The sequence below is a fragment of the Triturus cristatus genome, chromosome 5_2, assembly GCF_964204655.1.
Source record: "Triturus cristatus chromosome 5_2, aTriCri1.1, whole genome shotgun sequence".
In the NCBI taxonomy this organism is placed as follows: Eukaryota; Metazoa; Chordata; class Amphibia; order Caudata; family Salamandridae; genus Triturus; species Triturus cristatus.
Genome location: NC_140588.1, coordinates 451467671 through 451486617, shown reverse-complemented (window position 1 = coordinate 451486617; position 18947 = coordinate 451467671). Strand labels below are relative to the sequence as shown.

The 18947-nt window shown below is 49.1% G+C and overlaps 2 protein-coding genes across 4 annotated transcripts in view; both read left to right on the top strand.

Annotated features, from left to right (window-relative positions):
• BLVRA (biliverdin reductase A) overlaps positions 1-18947 on the top strand; it is a 285794-nt gene that overhangs the window by 60129 nt on the left and 206718 nt on the right. For 2 of the 3 annotated variants that reach the window (XM_085607413.1, XM_085607411.1), the window contains exon 2: positions 18507-18641. The exons of the other annotated variant lie outside the window; for it this stretch is intronic. The gene's annotated coding sequence lies outside the window, so the exon portion shown is untranslated. The remainder of the gene's footprint in view (positions 1-18506; positions 18642-18947) is intronic. 3 annotated transcript variants of the gene reach the window in all.
• On the top strand, positions 7322-8962 carry LOC146823142 (zinc finger protein 862-like). The gene has a single exon (XM_085606374.1). The coding sequence runs from the start codon at positions 7322-7324 to the stop codon at positions 8960-8962; it is 1641 nt and encodes a 546-aa protein (XP_085462500.1).

The window sequence follows — 18947 nt, the reverse complement described above, 5'->3', positions numbered from 1 at the left end:
TGCAAATGCAAAGAGGGTACATTTGGCGAAAAAACGATTCTTATTATTAGGAAGCTCCCAACTTTGCTGTTTCTTTTTCGATAACTTACCGATTCGCAAGGAACGTAGGGCTCACGTCTGGCTTTCTGCCTTTCCTGTTTATCTTCCCTTTTTCCTTTCCTTTCTTTATTACCTTCCTTAATTCTTTATTTTTCTTTCCTTTCTTTTTGCCTTATTTTCTTTTACCTTTCATTTTTTTCTTTGTTCATTCTTTCCTTTACTCCATCAATCATCTTTCTCAAGCAGTCAGTTACACATGATTTCTAATGTTTTTCATTTATTCTTTATTGGTAACATGGATGGTAGTTTTGCATTAAAGTTTATAAAAGCTTGTACTTTTCCAAAGCTTAAATCCTTGTTCTTAGTGTACATTCTTTTCTTGGCTTCTAGGTCTAGAGTGCCAGCCAGTGTAGCACCAGCTGTGCGTTCACAACTTTGCATGAAACAGAATCACTACGAAGCATAGAGGCAGCATAGAGGTTCATTGCAGCAGGCAGCAGCAACCCTTGATTCTCGAAGTTTGGAAAAGTGTAGGAGGAAACCTCATTCAAGATTTAGCGTAATTTCCTATCTGTGAAAAGACAAGTCTGTTGCTATAAATAACTCAACATTTGTGGACAGTGAGTTTTAAACTGAATTAAGTAGTCTCATACTTGATCACTTTTTGTCCAGTTGACAGGCAAATATGTCTCAACAAAGTCTATTTAGCTTTGGATTCAAAAAAAGTAAAGACAGTGATAAAGATAGCCCAGGAGAAGGAAACCCAAAAAAAACAACTGAGGCCGTTGGGTCGTGTAGCACTGCACAGAATCCTAACTTAACTAAGAACAAAAAGTATGACGCTGAAAAAAGAAAACGAGTTTTTCAGTCACACTGGGTGGAATCCTGGCCATGGCTAGCCCTGAAGGAAAGTCCGGAGGGGGAAGGACCAAAAATGTACTGCACTATTTGCCAAAAATATCCTACTATAGCACTCAGCTATTCGGGTTCCGGTAGGAATGCATTCTTTTTTTTTTTTTTTTTGAAACCGTTTATTGCAATCTCAAGTATATACAAGTATGGGCCTACAACCTTCCGGCCGGCCGCTAGAGTGACAGGAGCACCTGACAAACTTACAAAAGGGCACTTAGCGTTGCAGAGAAGTAAATCAGGAGGCATCAACGACGTGGGCCACATGACTCTAAGCCCACAATACGGTTTCATTTTATCCAAACACAACAACATAGAAAAACCACACCCGCAAGGCAACCCGCAATCGAAGGTAACCACACGTGCTCCTCAAATGAGGGACCCCGACCATCCACAGGAATCTAAAGAGGGGGAAGGGAAACAAGTCCAGGACTGGGGGAACTCTGTGCCCGGGGCTGGGGGAGGGGGTCAACTAGGGGGACGGAGCCGGTGAGGTAGCAGGCAGCAGTGGTGGCTCGCAGATACCCCCGCGGTAGGCGTTCCAGGGGCCCCATATTTTCACCCACGCCCCAGGCTTGCCCCTCGCCACATACACCACCTTTTCTCGGAACATGCACCAATCCATATGTTCTTTCCAGGCCGACACCGCCGGGGGCCGCTGGGATCCCCACAGTTGAGCGATGTCACGCTTAGCTATCATATATCCCAGAGTCACCCATCGCGTCTGCGGAACCGAGTAATCAGTTGGTTCCCACACATTCAGCAAGCATCTCCTCGCTTCAGGCAACAGCGCGACATGCGTAACCAGACGCAGGACCTCATGCACACCACGCCAGAATCGCTCCACCTTCGGGCATTCCCACAAAATATGCAAAAAAGTCGCCAAAGCACCACACCCACGCTTACACAACCCATCCTCAGCATAACCCATACGCAGAAGCCTTGGCCCCGTCATGTAAACCCGGTGAAGTATCTTAAGCTAGACGAAGCGAAGGCGAGCCGGTATGGCCACCTCCTTCGGAGAGGCCACCGCGGAAATCCAGTCTTCGTCGTCCAACTCCAGCCCGTCGGCAACCCAAGCCTCACGGAGGCCGGTCAGCAGGCCCGAGCGGTCATTAATCAATTTTTTGTAAATGAGGGAGATCGTGCTATCCGGAACGTGGCCATCCAGCACTCTATCCTCCAGGGGGGAAGACTCCGGGATGGAGGCGACGTCTGGGAAGACGGAGCCCAGCGCATGACGGACCTGCAAGTACCGAAAGTATTCACTGCCCTGCAGCTGAAACTCCGTCTGCAGCGTCTCGAATGTTTTAAATCCCCTTCTCGTCCAGAGGTCCCCCACTTTACTGATGCCAATCGTGTCCCACTTCTCGAAGCCCTTCGAGGTCCACAGGGAGCCCAACCGCTGAGGCGCATACAACGGCGATGCCCGGGTCAAACGGTCCTTCCACCCCATAGCTGCATTGGCCGCGTGCCACACCCGCACCATGACACGCGTGGGCCCCGTCAAGCGGGGATCCGGCGCGCCAGAGTAGAGTGCTCGATTGTAATCGCCACCGGGCAGGAGCATCTTGTCCATTTCAAATGCCGGGTTCAAGGCGGGCCCATAGAGGCCGTGATTAATTGCAGCTAGCTGGGAGGCCCAGTAATACCGCTTAATGTCCGGGAGGGCAATCCCCCCGTCATACCACGGGAGCGTCAACTTCGCCAGGGCTATACGCGGCCTCCCGTCCCAGAACAGACGGCGCTGTAGACTCTCCACCTCACGGAAGTAGCGCGCCGGGACTCGGTCCATAGTGTTCTGGAGAGCGTACAGGAAGCGCGGCAACGACATCATCTTAAACAATGCCGCCCGGCCGAGCGGCGAAAGCGGCAGGCGCCGCCAGCGCGCGACGTCCTCCTTCAAGCGCTGGAGGGGGGGAAGCAAGTTTCGCTCGTAGCGGGCCTCCGGGTCCAGCGTGATATAGACACCCAGGTACCGAAACCCCTGCGAGGCAATCTGGATCGGACATCCCCGCGGGAGGACGGGAGCCTCCCCGGAAAGCACATAGACACATGATTTAGCCCAGTTGATGACAAGGCCTGAGTTACGGCCAAAGGAGCGCAGGACATCAACCAGGACAGTCAGTGATTTGCGCGGGGAGGCTAGATACAAAAGGATATCGTCAGCGTAGAGGGACACGCGGTCCTCATACTTGGGGGTCCAACGGAGACCACGGATGGAAGGGTGTCACCGCAGCCACTCCGCCAGGGGTTCCAAGGCCAATGCAAACAGGAGCGGCGACAAGGGGCAGCCCTGTCGCGTGCCCCGTCCCAGCGCGAATGGGGCCGAGACTCGCCCATTCACTACCACCTGCGCTAATGGGCCCGAGTACAACAATTTGACCCAGCTGATGAATCCCGGTCCAAATCCAAATTTCGCCAGCATCGCCCAAATGTATGGCCATTCGAGCGTGTCAAACGCCATGGTGGCGTCTAAGGACGCCAAGATGGCCGGCTCCCGCACAAACGGAACACGCGCGAGCACCCCGTGCAAGCGCCGCAGATTGAGGGCCGTGTTGCGATGGGGGATAAAGCCAGACTGGTCTTGGTGGACCAAATCGCCTACCACGCCGACCAGCCGGTTGGCGAGCACCTTGGCAAGGATTTTGGGCTCCGCATTCAAGAGCGAGATAGGCCGATAGGAGGTAACCCGGTCTCGGGGTTTCCCCTCCTTGGGGATCACCACGATTGTAGCCAGACGTTGGTCCGGCGGGAGGGAGCCCCGCGAGTGGGCCGCCAGGAACATCGCGCGGAGGTGGGGTGCCAGTACGTCCGGTCGCAGCTTATACAACTCGATAGGGATGCCGTTCGGGCCCATGGCCTTGCCAGATGCGACCGAGCGTATAGCGAGGGCAATTTCGTCCGAGGTAGGAGCAGCATCCAACGACTCCCTGTCCTCCACCGAAAGGGAGGGCAGCGCGATATCTCGAAGCAGGGCATGGGAATCCGCCTCCGAGCAGGGAGAGACCGGGGAATACACCTCGCGGAAATAATCCGCGAAGCAAGAGACAATGTCTTCTGGTTCGGTGGCACGTACACCATCCATCCTCTCAATCAACGGGACCACACGACTTGCTCTCTCCTTTTTATCCAACCACGCAATCAATTTACCAGCCTTATCACCCACATCATACAGTCGCCCCTGTTGCTCTCTACTGAGGCCCCTGGCTGCCTCCGTGACGAGGGCCCTATAGGCCGCTTGCTTAAGGTGTAGAACATGCAGTGCAGCATCCGTCACCCCACTCCCCAAATCACCCTCTAATTCAGTAATTTCGGCCTCCACTCGGGTCACCTCCTCCTGCTCGCGCCTCCGGGCATGGGATATGAAGGAGAGGGCCTCCCCCCTAATAACTGTCTTGAAGGCCTCCCAAAGGGAGATAGCCGAAGGAACAGACCCCACATTCTCCTCAAAATACCGCTGCAAGGATTTAATCAGGTCAGCACGAATGGTGGGGTCGCGCAGGTACCAGGCATTGATTGGAGCTACCCTGCCCTCCCCCCTCGGGAGGACACCAAAGTGCAACAGGAGCGGGGAGTGATCTGAAATACCCCGCGCCAGATGGCGCACCTCTCCCACCCTCCCAGCATAGGCCGCAGGGACAAGGATATGATCAAGCCGCGAGAGGCTACCATGGGCACCCGAATGGAAGGTGTATTGCAGCTGCGCTGGATGTTTTAAGCGCCAGCAGTCCATCAATCCCAATGTATCTAAGAGGCCGGACAGCCACGCCTGCGCCCGGGGGAGGTCCCTAGGGGGGTGACGATCCATAGTCCCAGAAACCACCGCATTGAAATCCCCCCCAACCACCAGAAGCCCCCCCGGAAGGTCAAGGAGGAGGCGCCCCAGGTCCGCAAAAGTGGTTGACTGTAGCCCCGGTGGGACATACACTGAAACAAAGACAACCACTTTGCCCTCCATTCTCCCCACCAAGGCAGTGTAGCGTCCCCTCTCATCATGGCGCACCTCATCTATTTCCAGCGGGAGCGAGTTCTTAACCAGGATGCCCACCCCCCGCGAGCCAGACGTGAAGCCCGAGTGGGCCACCAAACGATAGCCACGCCGATTCATGGCACAAAAGGAATTACCAATAAGGTGTGTCTCCTGCAGAAAGACCACATCTGGCGAAATTCGTTTCAGATACTGCAGGACCACACCTCGCTTAATCCTATCCCCCAGTCCATTAACGTTCCAAGACAACAAAGTCAAGTCCCTACCCCCCATCACATACAGAAGCCATCATTCGTCCCCCCGAGAGCACCTCAAAAACACCAATACAGTAAAGGGTTTGCCTTGCGGTAAAAACGAACAACACCCCACCCCAACCCACCCGTCCCAACAGAACTCCCCCCTCCCTGCACCCCTGCATGAGCCCAAACAGCCCCCCCAAAGTGCAGTGTGCCTGTCGCCCCATAGATGAAAACACTAACTAGTCCCCCAGAGGAGGAGGGAAAGCCCCCAAGAGACCCCGTACGACCTCCACGGGAGGGGAACTTACACAATCAGTCAATGATGACAATAATGTTGTCCAGAGCAAGGCCTACTATTAGTCCCTCAGTCCTGATCCGGCAAGCCCTCCCCACCAACCGCGCCCCCCCCACCCCCCGGCCCCGATCCCCGGGCAAAGTGTCCAACCAGTCCCCGGCCGCCTCGGGACGATCAAAAAAGTGCGTGTGGCCATCCACCTCAACTTCGCTGGAAAAAGCATCGCATACTTGAGGTTCCGGTCCCGTAGGCGACGTTTGACTCCGAGAAAACTCAGTCTCTGCTTCTGGACCGCCGGAGTAAAATCAGGATAGAAGTTTACGTCCATATTGTCGAGTCTGACCGGTCCTTGTTGCCTAGAAGTCTGCAGGATAGCGTCTCTGTCCCGAAAGTTGAAGATCCGGGCAATGAGAGGCCTCGGAGGGGCTCCGATCTTAGGTCTCCCTCCGGGGACCCTGTGGGCACGTTCCACTGCGAAGAGTTTACTCAGCCCCCGGGGCTGGAGATGGGTGAGGATCAGGTCCTCCACAAACAGATCCGCCGCCTCCTCCTCACGTCCCTCCGGCACCCCGACAATGCGAACATTGTTCCTCCGGGCCCGACCCTCGGAATCTTCCAGTCGACGATCCATCAGGGCGCTCGCCTGGCCCAGTCGGCGCACCTCCTTTTGGAGGGCCGCCACGTCCGTTGTGAGGCCCGAGGTGGTGTGGGCCAAAGAGTCGACCCGGTCATTCGTCTTGGACAGATCGGCCCTCACCAGGCCCACATCCACGAGGACCGAGTCAATCTTTTGCGCCAGAGTGTCAAAGCGCTGGTCCACTGAGGCCTTCATCTCGGCGATGGCGCCCATGACGTCCCGGAGGGTCAGATCCGCGGGCAGAGCAGGAGCATCAGTCGGGCCAACAGGGGACCTACGCGGCGCCTCTGGAGATCCCTTCTGGAGGGTGTAGCGGTCCATGCTGTTAGACTGAGGGGCTGCGCCACGGCGGGTCGATTTCACCTTTGCCCGGTCGCCATCTTGTTTCGTGGACATGGCTCCAGTCCCCAAATCGTGCCAATCTCCTTGAAAAGGGCTGACAAACCAGTTCACGGGCTCCGGGGGAGGGCGACCACAGCTCCGAAGGGCGGATCACAGCTGGCGGGCCGGCAGGGCACCCCGATGAAGCCACACCACCGCACGCCGCCTCGCGACCCTACCTCGCTTGGCAGCAAGGAGGGCGCGAAAGCGAAAGTGAAAGTGCGGAGTACGCGAATCGCCCAGCCTCGCCCGCCGCTGTTGTTCACTTTGTCTCCGGATCGCCCCACAACTCCAATCCGGGGGGCCGGCGTGGAGAAGGCCGCAAACCTCAATCGATGCTCCCGCCGGTGTCCGAGGTCCGATTTGGAAACGGAGAACGGGTGTCACCTCAGCTCGGTCTCACGAACACAGTCCCCTCGTCTAGGACAGGATATGGTCAGGATTTATGCAGGAGGTCGCGGAGGTCCTCGGGAGCCTCGCACCTACGCGGCCATCTTGGCTGCGCGCTAGGCTCCTCCTCCAGGAATGCATTCTTAAGTGGATGTGACCAGTTGCGCATTGAACCAATCAGAGCTCATGAAACTAGTAAGGCACATATGACATGTGTTTCATGGCACCGCCAGGAAATGAAAGAAACCACTTTGCAATGTCAGACCCCTACAGCGAGTACCTCAAATTCCAGTGTCCCTACAGAGCAGCCCCTCATCATGCAAGCACTGCAAAAACTGAAGGAAACAGAAAGAAAGAAACTGACCATCTTGTTTAACAATGCTTACCTAATTGCAAAACAAGGTAAGCCACTCTCAGACATGGACACCCTATGTAGGGCTATGAAGAAAGCAGGTGTGGATATAGGAGAAAATTATGCAAACCGCGAAAAAGCCACAGAGTTCATAAGATGTGAGGCGGATATACTTCGACAGGACATCAAAAAAATAGTTTCAAATTCTCGCTTCATCTGCATTATTGCTGACGGAAGTACAGATAGTGCAATCACTGAACAGGAAACTGTGCTGGTCAGAGTAGTCAATGGTGGGAAACCCTACACTCTATTTGCAGATCTTGTTCCACTTGAACATGCACATGCTCAAGGAGTTCTGGACGGTATAGTTAAAGGAATTAAAAGGTTATCTTTGGATTTAGTAAATATAAGATCTGCAGAACATCCAGGTCCATCACTAATAGCTGTCAATTTCGATGGTGCTGCAGTTATGATGGGATCTAAGGGAGGGGTTGCAGCACTCCTAAAGAAAGACATTCCTTTTCTTCTTCCGTTCCATTGTGTAGCTCACAAGCTTCAGCTTGGGATTCTTGATGCTGTAAAATCCCATCCCTCTATTTGTCAGTTTGAGCAAACTTTGAAATGGATTTTCAAATTCTATTGGTATAGTCCTAAGAGGCGAAGAGATGCCAAAGAAATTTCAAGAATAATTGATGAAAACTTTGCACATTTCACTGATATTAAACAGGTTAGATGGGTATCCAGCAAAACCAGGGCGTTGGCAGCCATGCAACAAAACCTGCAGACAGTGGTTCTACACTTGGGACAGGTCGCAGCTGGTAGTGATGATTCTGCTGCGAAGGCAAAAAAGTACCTCTCAGTTGTTACTAGTTTTACATTTATAAAAAACCTTTACAGTCAGAGAGATGTTCTGAAGCCAGTGTCTCAGCTTTCAGAATTTTTTCAGTCTAATGAACTGCTTTTATTGCATGTTCCACCTGCTGTAGAGAGGTGTGCGTTGACCCTAGTAGGCCTAAAGAGTGAGCTGGGTGAATATATGCAGCAGTTTAAAAAACTGTACCACCCTGAAGAAAAGAAGTTTGGACACATTTCTACTGATGGCTGGGAAATAAATTTATCAGGACACTGCCCACCAGCAGCAACAGTCCAAAGTGACAGTGAACTCATTGACAGTATGATTAAGTACATTGATAAGAGGTTTGAAAATTTTAATAGCATGCCAGTTCAAGGTTTTCAGGCATTTGATTATACACTGTGGCCAGAAAGTAGAGAGGAGCTCTATACATATGGGCTCTCTGATATTGAAGCAATTGTACAACATTTTGAGGTACTTTTCACCACAGACGAGAGGTTAGCAATTGTAGAGGAGTTTTGTGGACTTAAAACCCATATGAAAAGCTTTCAGACCAAAGGTATTCCTGTATTGCCTGCATATTCCACCCTGCTAGCAACAAAACCTTACTCGTTGACTAATATATTAAAGCTTGTGGAGATGATGTTCACATTCAGTGTATCTACAGCAGAAGCTGAACGTGTGTTTTCTGCCATGAAAATCATTAAGAATCCACTAAGAACACGGTTAAATCAAGATGTTCTCCAAGACCTAATGCTTCTTAAGGTAGAAGGACCCAACTTTGAGGATTATGACCCCAGCAGAGCTATTGATCTCTGGCTTACAACAGGAGGCACAAAGCATGTGTGCGGACATAAAAGGCCACATCTATCATAACTGTTGAAGTACTAGTTTTAGAGCATCCTGCCATGCAAGATCGTTTATTGTTGTATTTCTATATGTTTGGATGAAAAGGGATTATAATATCGCTTGACAAGTTTTCCTTTAGCATTATTATTGCACAGCATTCAATGGTTTACTGATTTTAATAAAGCAAACATATATTAATGTTTCTCTGTCAGCCGGAGCCCTTTGGTTTGTTGTGGAACGGGGGTAGGTGGGACAAGTGGATTTTACAGGACATGTAGATCTCAGTGGCATTTTGTCCCTTGGACAACTAGATTATTTGGAAAATTCCACACCCCTGAGGACAGACTGTTCGCTGTTCTCGGGAAAGACAGGATTCAGTGTGAATGTACTACATTTTTCTTGTATGAACGAGTGTGAATGTAAAGGCATTCGGGTTGATTGTGAAACTCTAGGTTTATTTCTCAGGAGCATTGGGTCTCCAACTATGTGTCTTAGATACTAGAGAAACAATTAGCTAATGCTTGTTAGAAGGGTGAAGTAGAGGGATGTGCTACTTTATCAACGAAAGTAGTGATTCCGTAGTAGGGCAGAGGTAAGCGCTGCTCTCGGGAAAGACGGAATTCTCGTGAGAAAGGTCTTCTTGCTGTTCTTTGGTTAGCGAAGCGGACAATGGAGATGTTTCTATGTTGTTACTAACAGAAATTGAAACATAAACTTACTGAGCGGATTTGTAAAGGAGGGGTAGACAGAAGCAGGAGCAGGAGCTGCCGCAGCGGCTGCTGACATCAGAACGACCGCGCTGGGATTGGACAGACGGTCAGAACTGTGAAACGCCCCGGATTGGTGCGTTAGTGTACGCCGCGCTAGGATTGGAGGAAAACAGGGTGACGTAGACACTCCTTATTGGTGCGTTAGTGTGAGTCGCGCTGGGATTTGAGGATTGTGACGGTGACGTGGACGCTCTGAATTGGTGCGTTAGTGTGAAGTCGCGCTGGGATTGGATAAACTAGCGGTACGGTTGTAAAGAGAGACTAGCGATACCAGAAAGGCAAAGAAAATGTATTACGATCCACCAGAAAAAGAGAAGAAAACCTGGTTAGGGAGAATCAAGAAGTGGTTTAAGAAGGATAAAACAGTTAAGACTAGGGAAGGACAGTTACTTCCTCCACCGAAAACCCCTGCATCCTTTATGATTGCGAAATATGGGTATCATACTTGTATTTGGTTAGATAACTGGGTGAGATATACCAAGGATGACGGAGTATTAGCTTTTCCAGAGCATGGTTCATTTAATTTGGCTGTTTTGAGAAATTTGAGAGAAAAGATGATGAATTTAGAACCGACGCAGTTTGAGGCTTTGACAGAATGGGAAGACGAAATGCATGAACGAGAAAGACAAAGAAGAGGTAGGGGATATAGGTACTGGTTTGGAAGACCATACGGACATGAAACGCATAGTGATCGAATGAAAAGATGGCGGGATGCAAGTATGACTGAGGGTGTGTTCCCTGTAAGAACTGTTGGAGAGAATGAAGGACGAAAGTGTGTAGAAAAGAGGCGTAATGTGGAGTCGAGAGGCTATGGAGCGAATGAGTCAGAGGATGATGTTCTTGATGATATGTTCTATAAAAATCCCCCACCGTATCAACCAGAAGCAGAAATATTAACTCCAAGTGCCCCAATGAGAGAAACGATGCGAATTATACAATCGGAACCAGAATCCCTAAGTTTGAGTAAAAACAGTGTTACTAGGGAGGTAGAAAAGAGATCAGAAGAAAGAACAGATGGAGAAAACTCTGCAGAATTAGCGAAAACAACCCTGGAATTAACGGAGAAAATAAGAGAATTGACCAAGAATCTAGAAGCGGTAACTGTTCCAGTAACAATAGGTCCAGTAATGCCTATTTTTGACAAACAGAAGGATAGTGACCATTGTTTGACAGTCCCTTACAGAAGTAATAAACCAATAAAACAACCAAGAGTGAGTCAAAATGAGAATCCATGGAGGCAGACTAGGAGTGTAATGGAACCGAGTTTTACAAACAATCCATTTGTAGATCAGAATTGGGCAGAAAGACGTATGAAAATGATAGAGACAGTGTCAGAAACACAAAAAGATTTTGGACATGGAAATATAGAAAAACCAGTAGGACCATCAACAGACGAGTTAAGTGAATGGTTGAGAAGCTTGCAAAGGAAAGACAAAGAATCTTTCTTTCTTTGATAACTTTATTTCGGTCAGAAGACCATAAAAGTGCAAATAGAATACATACATACATAGCACATCAAATAAAATAATAAATATAGGTATTTCACATTAACAAATAATAATAATAATAATTAAAAAAAATAGAATCAAACAGTAAGTTATCAGACGTATTTCGGTAGTTTAGATTGGTTTAAAACTTATCCTACGGCACCACATACCATAAAGGAAACGGGAGACAGCAAATACAATGGGCGGCGCGGTATCATATTTAAGAACTCTACATGCCTGCACACAATGTCTAAAACCCAAGTTTCTACATATTGGGATAAGCCAGGTTTTGCGTATATTGCTATATGCTGGACAGAAAAATAAGACATGGATGACATCTTCTCTAATGTAATTACATGCCGGGCAAGTTTCATTTTCAGTTTTTGCCCATTTCGAAGTAAATGGCCTAAGAGGTAGGGAGCCATACCTTAATTGAGCATATAGTTTCCTCGCAAGAGGGGGTTGGACTACATCAAAGAATTCCTCCCACCCCATTTCAGATTCAGAGGAACTCAATAGAGAGCCTACCATAGGATGTTGACCGTTGTAGTGCACTTAGATTTTGCTGCCTCGCCAGATTTAACAACTGGGCCCTAGATACCCTCGGGCAACTCAGCTCAGGGGTCCCCCATAACTGAGGCAAACCAATTTTGAAAGAAAGAGCCTTAATATGGGAAAGCCATGGAATATTTTTGTTTTTTATCTGTTCCCAGACCTCCCGAAATTCAGCTCTAAAGGATACCAGCTCTGGTACTGACCAGAGCCTCCTCCAATAGAGCAAGGGTCGCACAGCTGCCAATTTCTCAATAGACTCCAGACCCAAGTCCATTCGCAAAGGGATGAGGGGTGTACTTTTCGGTAGGCCCACCAAATTCCTCATAAAGGCCTGTTCAACCCTCAGAAGGCTAAATACGTTCTTATGGCCCCAAAGTTCGGCGCCATAAATGGATGCGGTCCGAGCCTGGAGGCCAAAGATCTCAAGGGCGGGCGCAACCGGTTTGGAGATCGATGCTCTCTGAAGCTTGCCAATACCCCCTGCTATTTGTGAAAGTCTAAGAGCGGATCTGGTAATCTGGTGACCCCAGCCAAAATCCTCCGTCAAAGTGATCCCAAGATAGACGAAGGTTTTGACTCGTTCCAACGGAACACCATTCAGAAGAGGGTTCGGGCGCGTACGCCTCGGGGGATTAAAGATCATAAACTTGGTTTTATCCAAATTGATCTCCAATCCCCTCGAGGCAAAAAAGCACACGAAACCGTCCAGGACGCGCTGGATGCCCGAAGATGTTCGGGATAGCAACAGGATGTCATCCGCGAACATTAATGCGGGCACCCGACCGGTCGTCAACCAGGGAGCATCATTATCCTTTACATCGTTTAAGGTGTCGACAAGGCCATTAATAAATAGGCTAAAAAGGGTAGGGGCTAAAACGCACCCCTGCCGGACACCCCTGGAAACAGGGAAGCGGTCCGAGAGATCCCTGTGTCTCCCACACCTAACCTGTGCATAATTTCCAACATGCAAACGGGTCAGGATATTAAGCAGGTCAGCCAATACCTCCCACAATTGTTCCCTAGGGACTAGGTCAAAAGCAGCCCGCAGGTCCACAAAGACAAGGTAGAGGCTGCCACCCTCAACCCTTGTGGTTTTCCAGAAAAGGACCTGGAGCCGGAAGATTTGGTCCAAGGTTGAGATACCGGATCTAACTCCAGCCTGGAGGGTAGACAGTATTTCCCATTCCTCCATCCAAGCTTGTATCCTGTCCAATATGATTCTACCCATTAGTTTTTGTGTTGTGTCTAACAGGCTAATGGGCCTGTAATTTGAAGGGGTAAGTGGGCATCCCTTCTTGTAAATGGGGACAATCTCAGCCCCCAGCCAGGTGTAAGGTGGATCAGACCCCATAAGAATCGCGTTGAACAAGATAACAAGGTATGGCGCCCATATTTTTGGCTGAGATTGGAACAGGTCCCCCGGCAATTTGTCGAGGCTGGGAGCCTTGTTTGGGAGCAACCTAGCTATGGCAGATTCTACCTCCTTCAAGGTGATGCTCTCTGGGAAGTCAGAAGGTTACACGCTCGGTCCCGACCCTCCACCCGAGGTCCCCGCCAGTCGATACTCATGACGGGGGTCTGGGGCAGGGGGCCGGGCAAGTGTCGCGGCTCCCTCCTGTTGGAACCCTGAGGCAAGCTTAGGGCCTAGACGAAGTGAGTCATCATGCTCCAAACATACGTATAGTGCCCCAAAATGTGCTTCCCACACTGAGGGTGCAATGTTTGGGAAGATAGCTTGCCCTCCTCCCTTGGAGCCTGTACTAACAATGGCCCAAACTTTCTTTGCGTCCTTAGTCAGGAGCGCACTTCTCAGCTCTTCCCACCTTGTTTCCTCCCAGTCCCTCTTGGCTCCCTCGATTGCCTTTTTATAGAGCAAACGGGATGACCTAGTTTCTAAACTGTCCTTGAATTTGATTGCAGTAAGGAGGTCCTTCTTGGCTTTCCTACAGGTGGCATTATACCATGTGTGTATCTTAGCCCCACCTCGTCTAGGCCTACTAAGTGGGCAAAGAACATCCCCCAACGCACTGGCCAACTGCCTATGAATTTTTACAGCTTGGCCGTTTGAGGACAAGTCGGCCATCTCGGCTATCCATGGTATAGCAAGCTGGTATAATTCACTCAGCCTAGACGGGGAATCCTGAAAATAAGGCCATTTGACCCTACGTCGATTGTTCGAAACCATAAGGGGCGTGATCATGCTGGTAGGACCAGCTTCAGGGTTAGTCAGCCCTAAGCTCCCCGGCTTCAATGTTAGGACAAGGGCGTTGTGGTCACTATCATATCTCGGTTGCACTCTGAATTCCAACAACCTATCCCAGTGTCTTACTTCCATCATGATGTAATCAATGGTGGAAGTTTGTTCTACCCTGTTAAATGTAAGAAATCCCGGATGGTCAGGGTCCAGTCTCCCATTACACGCCCGCAGAGACGTTGCAAGTGAGAGTGATTTTATTTGAAGGACCAACCGGGTCCATGCCTTGACAGGAGGGATCTTCGGTTCCGGGATACTCCAGAGCAGGTCTTCATCATCCTGCTCATCCAAATCAGGGTTGACCAAGGGCTCAAATTGACAATTAAAGTCCCCACCAACAATTATTGTGACTGAGGGGTCAAGTGTCTGAATAAAGAGATCTAGTGCTTTGATCGTGTCTGACTCCTGCCCGCTCCTAACTGGCCTAGAGTAAATATTTATTATGGCTATTTTTGGTGAGTTCAGGGGTGTCAATAACACACACTGAACATCAGGGGAGTCAGTTGGTATTTGGGTAGCTTGAACGCTCAAGTGGGTGCCTATCCAAATTGATAGGCCACCAGATGGGCGACCTCTGCCACTAGTTACTGCCAAGATGTGAAAAGTTGCGTAACCTGGGCTAGCACTCTCCTCTAAAGCCCATGTTTCCTGAATCAGGCAGATATCGTGTGCTGCCATAAAGGTGACCCAGTCAGGAATAAATAATTTGTTTTTTAACCCCGCTACATTCCACGAAAGAATTTTTATAGTTCCATCATCAACCTTACCAGTGTCTTTTGGAATCCCTGTTGCCATAGTGGAAGAGCTGTCGCAGGTAAGGGTCTCTGACTGAACTTTCCTTTCCGTTTTGTCTATACTAGGAGCTTCCCCCCCTACAATAGAAACTCCCCGCAGCTGCTTTGCATCCCCCAATTCGCTCCTTCCCACCCAGTTGAAGGAATTGAATGATGTACCTTCTGCTGAGGTAAGGGTTTTGATATTGCACTCCAGTACAATTAAAGGGGTAGATGTTTCACTAGTGTTGTTCAGGACTAATTCCTTGTCGAGTGAGCGTCAATCTACCTGATTCAGTACACTAAACCTATTACTATGCGCAAAGGATGACAAAGGGGGAGTATAAACATAGAAGTCCTCCCAGCTTGTTTGCCCCTGTTGCACTCTAGATGGACGACCATTTTGGCCCTCGTCATATTTAGCACTTTTACAGTGAGCTGATCTCAGATGGGGCATAGGATAAAAATATGACAGGTGGAGGGGGAGGATTTGAGTATTTAATCTAGAGGGGGACATACCACAGATGTAATCAACGGCAGCAGTATCCCTAAAATGTATTACTACACAATTCCCTGCAATAGTTTTGGGTCCCTTCCCAATCCAGTCTATTCGTCTTACAAAGAGTATTTCCCCAGAAATATGAGAGGGGAGAGGTCTATTTACATTAAGCCACTGGATGCACTTATTTTTTAAGTCAGTATGACCTTCATTTTTTCCCTGGCTTAGAAGTGGTACCCCCGTTAAGACTACAACATACGGTAAAGATTCTGGGGGAAGATTAATGGTTTGCAACTCCGGTGGGGTAGCTATAGAAGATGGCTTTATATTTGTTGGAACCAAAACATCGGAAGACCCCCTTACCAATCTATATCTTTCGCATCCTGTTTTCTCATCACTGGAAGTGACTTTTGCTTTAGCAGAAACCGGGGCAGGGTTCCCAACTACCTGGGAACCATCAGCAACTGAATTTATACATAGAGGGGGGCTAGCAATTTCCAAAGCTGGCTCATTGTTGGTGGGGGCCAATTGTGTTCCTTGGCTCCCAGTAACACTATCAACTACTAAGGCAGTCCTAACTTGAGAAACAATACCGCCAGCTTCACTAGAGGCAGATTTCCCATGTGGGACCGTTGGGGGCGTTTTCCCCAGACCCATATTATTAAGGGTAGAGACTAATCTATTGATCTTAGATGCCAGGGATTTGATGTGTTTGCCAATAGTCTGATCCAAGAGAGACTGAAAGTCAGCTACTAAGCTAGTAACCCACAGCGGAGCTCCCACATTCGCTGGGGATGGGCCGGTAGTAGCTAGTACAGAATCGTACTTAGGCCCTATATTTTTAATTGGCTTTTTTACAGGTCTCCTTTTCTTGCCTCTAGGGCCCAGTTTATTTATTATAATGGTGTTTGGGGAAAATGGGGGTAAGCTTAGGGATGAATTGCTAGCTTTTCCATCTGTAGGGACCTGGGCACAGGGTAAATCAGCAAATGACCACGTAAGGAAAGAGCTTACGTCAGGAGGGTTTGTTACAATTGCTGAATAGTCCCCTGCTTGCTCTACCAAGGGGGCAGCGGGGGTAATTGACAACCTTCGCTCTGCGTTTTTAATTGCAGTTACCACTACCCCAATGGTTTTTTGAAGCATCTTGTCGATAGCCGTTAGCGTAGGGAGGGGTAGTGTCGTGGCCACCTGTTGTCTCGTCACGGGGCGGGAAACTACGACCTTTTGGTTTTTACCCATTATATAGGATGGTTAAAAGAGATAGTCCATTCCTACAAAGCCTTTGCTAAGAAGCCCAAGGGGAAAATAATAATCAGTGATAACAGTACCTTTGGGTAAATGTCCAGACTATCGAGGGTGTCCAGTAGCAATGTTAGGGGGGTGGCCCATCCCGGCCTCTGACGGCCTCTGACTGCCACAGACGGCCCGCCCTTTGTCCAGGCTTCGTCCGGCGCTTCCCGCGCGCGTCCTCGCGGGATGAGGGACCGGGCACACCTTTAAGCACCTCCTGGCGCGCACAGCTGAGTCTACCTGCCCTGAGGACTCTGGATGCTGTAGTCCAAGGACGGCCGGCGGAGCCAAGCCCGGCCGGCCGTATTAGAGGAGCAGGGCACCACCGGTGATAACAAACGCTGGGTCGGGGGGGCGAAGCCAAGCCCGGCCCCGTGGAAAAGTACAAGGCGGCAGAGATCACCAGCACACAAAAGCAGCACACCTCGGGACTCCACACCGGGCACACCTTTAAGCGCCTCCTGGCGCGCACAGCTGAGTCTACCTGCCCCTGAGAACTCTGGATGCTGTAGTCCAAGGACGGCCGGCGGAGCCAAGCCCGGCCGGCCGTATCAGAGGAGCAGGGCACCACCGGTGATAACAAACGCTGGGTCGGGGGGCGAAGCCAAGCCCGGCCCCGTGGAAAAGGACAAGGCGGCAGAGATCACCAGCACACAAGAGCAGAATCCCAATCAATTGATGTGACCAAGTTACGAATGGTATTGGAAGAATTAATAGTAGGGACTATCCCAACAGAAATATTGAAAACCTATCAGGATGAAGAATTATTATTTTTGTGCAAGAGTGTGACCTGGAGAGCGAAAAACTTACATGAAAGGTTAGAAGAGGTAGCAAATGAGATGGGCATTGATATTGAAAAGGTAAAAGCCTTACAGAAACCATATTGAGTAGAATTCACTGAAAAGGACATTGAGAATATGAACACCACAGGACGAATAGGTCAAATTAAGGACATAATAATTTTGCTGAGAAAGTGGGGAGACGTGGATAAATGGAGAAGCAGGTGGTATAGAAAACGCGATGATGCCTCAGATAAGACATTTTCAGCCTTTCCTGTAAGAGAAAAGGAGAAGGTAGTGACAGAGTGCCCTATGAGAGAGATTCCGGGAGGACGATATGTACATGTCCCATGGACAAGACAGGATATTTTGTCTTTTGCGAATGATTTCCCTCGCCTACGTGAAAAGCCCGTCGAGTGGTACAGGCAGGTAGACAGATTTGTGAAATTGTCTAAAGTATTATGGATTGATTTGAATAGTCTGTTTGATATAATCGTACCAGCAGATCTATGGTCAGAGTGCAAGTTAATGATAAATTGGCCAACCAAAGAATATCCTAGGGATCCTAAAACAGGAGCTCCAGACCCCGAGGTAATGAAGAAATATGAGCAGGTTATGGTATTTCTGAAAAATAAAGTGCCCCCTAAAGAGACAGACTGGGTAAAAATTGATTGAACACACCAGGAAAGTAAAGAGTCAGTACATGCATATTACGAGAGGCTAATACAAGCTTTTAAGCAGTTTAGCGGAGATGAGAATCTGAGTGAAAAGGATTTGAGCCATTTTGTATACAGATTTGTATATGGTTTACGCCCAGAAATTGGTGAGATGATTAAACAGCATACGGTAGATTGGCAAAACAAGAAAATAGATGAAGTATTGAGACATGCTAAATACTTCAGTGATGAAATTGAAGCAAAACAGCGGAAGCTAAAAGAGAAGGCAATGTGGGCACAGGTAAAGGTAGCGGAAAGACAAGAAGCACAATTGGTGGAACAAGCAGGGTCAAAGCCTAAATTTAATACTGGGAAGTATAAAGGGAATATTGAAGAAGCTAAAAAGAAATTCCCATGTCATAATTGCGGCAGGAAAGGGCATTGGAAATCGGAGTGTAATTTTCCCCCGAGTACTAACAATGAAAATCTATCATTGAACCCACAGGTGCAGCATGAGGTGCGTGGTCAACTGCAGCAACAAGTTGTTCCCCCACAGAATCAGGTGCCAAAACCGCCTTTTCCACAGAGCAGAAACACACAGAAGTATAGTAGTGAATCGGGATTCTACAATGAAGAACAGGTAAATAAGCTGCCACGCGCTAGCGCTGTCTCGCAGTATTGGCTACAACGCGATGAGAGTGACGCAGAAGAGAGCTATTGACGGTGCCGAAGGGAGGAAGAAGAGTGCGTACTTGGCGCAACTCTAGAAGTAGACCAGACAGGGCCTTTTGTAGATGGGAGGGTTAATGATGAAAATATTACTTTCCTAGTGGATACTGGTGCTACTCGATCAACTGTTGGATCAGCTGATGTTAAGAATCTTCCTCTCTCGGATGAAACGATCCAAGTAGTTGGTGTGTCCAACAGACAGATTAAAACATATCTT

Excerpts from the sequence above, each read along its gene's own strand:
- LOC146823142 (XM_085606374.1), top strand. The coding sequence starts at position 7,322 with ATGAAGAAAGCAGGTGTGGATATAGGAGAAAATTATGCAAACCGCGAA.